The 4,869-nt window shown below is 36.8% G+C and overlaps 1 protein-coding gene across 1 annotated transcript; it reads left to right on the top strand.

Annotated features, from left to right (window-relative positions):
* LOC107619747 lies at positions 1,217 to 2,522 on the top strand. The gene has a single exon (XM_016322038.2). The coding sequence runs from the start codon at positions 1,444 to 1,446 to the stop codon at positions 2,314 to 2,316; it is 873 nt and encodes a 290-aa protein (XP_016177524.1). The 5' UTR covers positions 1,217 to 1,443; the 3' UTR covers positions 2,317 to 2,522.

Consider the following 4,869-nt stretch of genomic DNA (forward strand, 5'->3'; position numbering starts at 1 on the left):
TAAAAGAGTGATTTACACTCTTTTATCATTACAAATATTATTAATTATGTATTTTTATTTATTGTTTATAATATTTTGGCTATCTATCATTACTCTAATAATGTTAAGGTTAATACATATAGTGTAATTATTTTTTTAATTTTTTAATGTATTCATATATTCATCAACTTTTTAACAATTTTAATTTTAATTAATGTGCTCATGGTACATCAACTTCTAAATAATATTAATTTTAATTGATGCTGTGCAATATTGTTTTACAACATAAAAAAAATTATTCAAAAAAAAATTAAAGTATAAATTTTAATATGTTATTTATTCGCTAAATAAATAATAATACATTTGAAGAAAAAGAAAGAAATTCTTTAAAGCAAGGTGGGGCAATTCTTTCCAAAAGAAAGCGACACGAATAATGTACTCTTTTTTTTCCAATTTCTAATGCACTATATTTTGTTTAGTGTATTTCAATTTTTGACAAATTACAATTTGGTATCTAATCTATATCATCACATATTTAAAATTTAATTTTAATTTTGTTATATTGATGAAAATTTCTGTTAAAAAATTAATTTGGATAACTTTTTTCCTTTANNNNTCATTGACAAATGATCAATCATTCAGGTCAACTCGGAGAAATTTGTCCCTCCAAAATAAACATTATGCTTCTGCACCTTCCAGGCCAAATGGAAGTTTAATAATTTGTCTGACTTGGATGCGTGTTTTGGTATTATATACTTATTTTAGGAATTATAATACAGAGAAATGAATTTATTATGCTTAACTGATGAAGCAGCGTCATACTAAATTCAAAGCGGTTCATGGATCGGTCAAATTTTCAGCCAAACAACCAAAATCATTCAGTGCTCCTTCGTACCAAACCAACAAGTGAATTTGATGGAATTCATCCAAAAATGCATATAAAATTATATTTCGGTCCAAATATATTAAACTACTCTTTTATTTTAATCTATAACAAGAATAAAAAAAATCTCGTAGTCCATAAATTTAGTCTAAGATACCATTTTAATTTTTATTATCTTATCTTATCTTATCTTTATTTTTATCTTTCGTAAGTAGTATTCTATATATGTTTAATTTTACTTTTATAATTCAATTTAATCAATCAACAATCAATAAAATTTCATCTATTCTTTTCCTATTCCTTCACAATTTTATCAAAATATACATTAGAAAACAAGTCCACGTCCTACAAAAATGTCAACTACATAAACAATGGACGTGACAACCACTTCTAGTTTTATTTTGCAACAGCATAGTTGTTAAGTCACATACATGGAGATAGAGAATGGAGACCTTATAATGTTTATTGAATTGAACTAGCCAGAGCCTACTTAATTGGTTAGCAAATAATAAAGAAGGGGGGACGGGGTGTTGGTTAGATTCAAGATTTAATTTGATTGCTTGTTCCTCCAAGCAATAATAATGGGTTGTCGTTGGTTGAGAAAAGCCAAAGAGTTGTTGTTCAATCAAGGTTTTCCAACACCAAGAGGTGTTTTCTACCTTATCACCACCACACTCCTCAGCCTCCTCCTCCCTCTTTCGTTCCTTCTCTTGGCGACTCTCTCCGGCGCGCAATTCTACCTTAAAAGCCTCAATTACATTTTACACCAGCCTTTACCGTACATCTTCAACCTTGCACTGCACGTCAACCCATGTGTTCTGTACTTTCTTGTGTCCATTGTCACCATGGCTACCTTGATTCATGGCCTAATGGGTAAGGCCGCCCTTTCGAGCGACTCGTGGAGTTCCTGGTCATCTAAGACTAGTTTTCATCTCTACATAGCATGGATTCTCCTTTCCGCTTTCCAATTTTGCATTGGATTGGGCATAGAGGGAAGCATTGTGGCCGGAGTTTATGACTTTGAGTCGAGCTTTGGCGGCGAGAGAAGCCTGATAAGCAGGGTGATTTTCCTCTTTGGATTGCACGAGACTACCCAAGTTTGGTCTAGATTTGTGGTAAGGCCGGTCGTGGATACCACGGTTTATGGGGTCGCCAGAAAAGAGAGGTGGATTGAGAGGGTGGCTGCGGCCACTAGCCTCGGCCTCATGTGGTGGTGGAGGTTGAGGGATGAGGTGGAGACTTTGGTTGTTATGACTCAAGTTAAGAGAGAGCAATTGTTGGATGTGGGATTGGCTGATTTTGTTGGGTGGTGGTTGTATTATTTAACCGTGACAATTGGTATGGTAAGAGTTATCAAAGGTGTTATGTGGGTGTTCATGATTTCACTTTGCAGAAGAAGGCCTACACAAATTTCTCAAGTGGAATCAGGTGATGATAATGATGACAAGGTGTAAATTTGACCAATTCTGTAATGTCTTTTCCATTTTATTTTTAATTTTTTCTTTGGGTTAAGTTTATGCTCTGATCATCCGAGATACCTTTTCAAAGTTGCAACAACTTTCTTAGTGTGTTGTATTAGTAGCGTACTAGCGTGTTATTTGGTCAATTTGTTTATAATTACTTCTTTAATACATGGATCAAATCGTAGTTAACATTCAACTAGGTGCTACTGTTGAAAATAGAATGCTGGCAGATGACTTGTGATTGAGAAATGCAAAAACGTGGGATCTGATAATTTCAATTAAAATTTAAAATCATTGCTAAACTCTGTTGTTCCAAGAAGCGAATAGTTCTAATTTACTAAAATATTCCAATTCTAAGGTGGCTTTTTTTTCGTGTTAAATTGTCGAACTTATTATTTAAAATAAATATTAAATATGTAAAAGTGATTTATTTTTATATTTTTAAATTAAGAGGTAATGACCAAATCAGTATCCGAAAGATTAAAACACTGACATTGTGGTACCTGACTATTGTAAACGACAAAATGGTACCTATTTGATTTTAAAATCTGACAAACGTATCCATAACCTGGCCGGACCTAAGCTCCGGTGAGGACAATGCTTACGTGGTCATCGGATTATGCTGACAAATCATGTTTTAATTGAGTTGTCATTTCTAATTAATTAATTTGCTAGCCTAGGTGGAAATTAGGTTAATTGGAATTCAATTTGCCCCCAAATCATTAGTCTTTGCCCTAATCCCAAATCAACAAGTGTTGTTACTGCTGGGTGACTTACTGTGACTTAGTGTTTCACTAAGAGTAAAACTGAAAGGTCACGTAAAGAGGGAGCGATGTTGTCCTGGTTACTTGGCGCGAAGAAGAACAAAGAGGATTTGAGAGACATTGTCGAAGTCGTAGCGTCAACAGGGAGGGGTTGGTAGTGGCATCATCGCAACCCCAGTCTTCGCAAGGAAGAACGCTACGTAGAGGTAAGTTCACCTTCACTCCATCCTCTCATTTACGTGCCTTCTATCGACAGCATTATTATCATGTTGATTGTTTTATTCATTGTATCTTCCCTCTACGATTTTTTAGATGGATCGTCTAGTTACCTTTGTTTATCATCACATGGGTGCCTTGAAAAGGAGTGTTGACGGTAATGTGATATACGACGGGGGTTTAGTAACTGAGATACACAGGGTGAATGTGGAGACATGTAATTTGTTCTTTGTTGAGGGTTTATTTCTAGACTTGGGTTACCCTGGATACAATGAGGTGTACTGGCTAGAACCTGGTTTAGAGTTAGGTAAGGGTCTTAGAGTGCTTAGGACAGACGCTGAAGTCATGAGAATGTGTGAGAGTGCGATGAAGAATGAGAACACTGTACACCTATATTTTGATCACCCCATTGACGCAAACCCTGAAATCATTGATGAAGAAGTCGTGTCTGATGGTAGTAGTGATAGTGTGGTTGAAGTCAATCCAGATGGTGATAGTGTGAAGGAGGATGAAGTTACTAATAAGGTTGACGGTCATGCTAATGAGACGGAGAATGAAGGTGTGAATGAGACCAGTGGTGAGGTTAATGAATTGGAGATGGTGTTGAGTGTGGCTGTGAAGGAGAATATGAATGACGGTGTAAATGAGGCCACTGTTGATGTTAACAAGTCGAACAAAGGTAAGAGTGGTGCAGGGGAAGAAGCTGAAAATGACGGAAATGTGGAGAAAGACACTGAAGGAGCATCAGCTCCGGAGAAACCTGCTAAGAAGGTTAGAAAGAGACATCCAAGACCAGCCCCTAGTGGTTTACTCCGAGAAAGAAGAGCTGCCAAGAATGAGGGTGTAAATGAGAGTAACCATGGAGAAGCTGAAGCTGGGAATGAACCCACAGAGGAGACCAATGCTGATGATGTTGCTGGTCTCAATGGAGGTTCTGAATTTCGAGAACCTTTCGTGGATGAGGAAAGGGCAGAGGAACCTGTTACAGAAAACCCGACAGGTAAATTAGTTTTTTTTTTTTTAGTTAGAGTATATTTGAATAGAAATTGCTTCAATTCTCATGTATCTCAACTGACTTTGCAGCAGATAATGTAACACAAACTAGTGGGAGGGACAATGCAAGGAGAAATCATCCAAGGCCTGAACCGTCTGGGCAAAGAATTATACCTGGAAAGGAGGATGAAGCACCAAGGGTAGAGGTGCCTAACCCGAATAGAGAAGATGGTGATAGTAAACCTGAGATGTACCAATATGAATTCGAAGAACTTTGTAGCCCTCTGCAACTGATGACGAAGAGGAACATGTATTTCCTCAACATAATCCCAACACGCCATGTGGAAAAATAACTTTGGAGTTGAATATGGAGTTTGAGACCATGGAGCAGTTCAAAGCAGCAGTGCAGAAGTACAACATACAAATTGGGAGACAGGTGTTCTACCTTAGGAATGAGAAGAAGAGGTGTAGGGTGATCTGCTATGATCCAGACTGCCCTTGGTTGTGCTACTGTACCAGGACCAACTACCCAACATCCTTTCAGATAAAGACATTTGTGGACGAGCATACG

This window comes from Arachis ipaensis, chromosome B09, assembly GCF_000816755.2.
Source record: "Arachis ipaensis cultivar K30076 chromosome B09, Araip1.1, whole genome shotgun sequence".
NCBI classification, from domain to species: domain Eukaryota; kingdom Viridiplantae; phylum Streptophyta; class Magnoliopsida; order Fabales; family Fabaceae; genus Arachis; species Arachis ipaensis.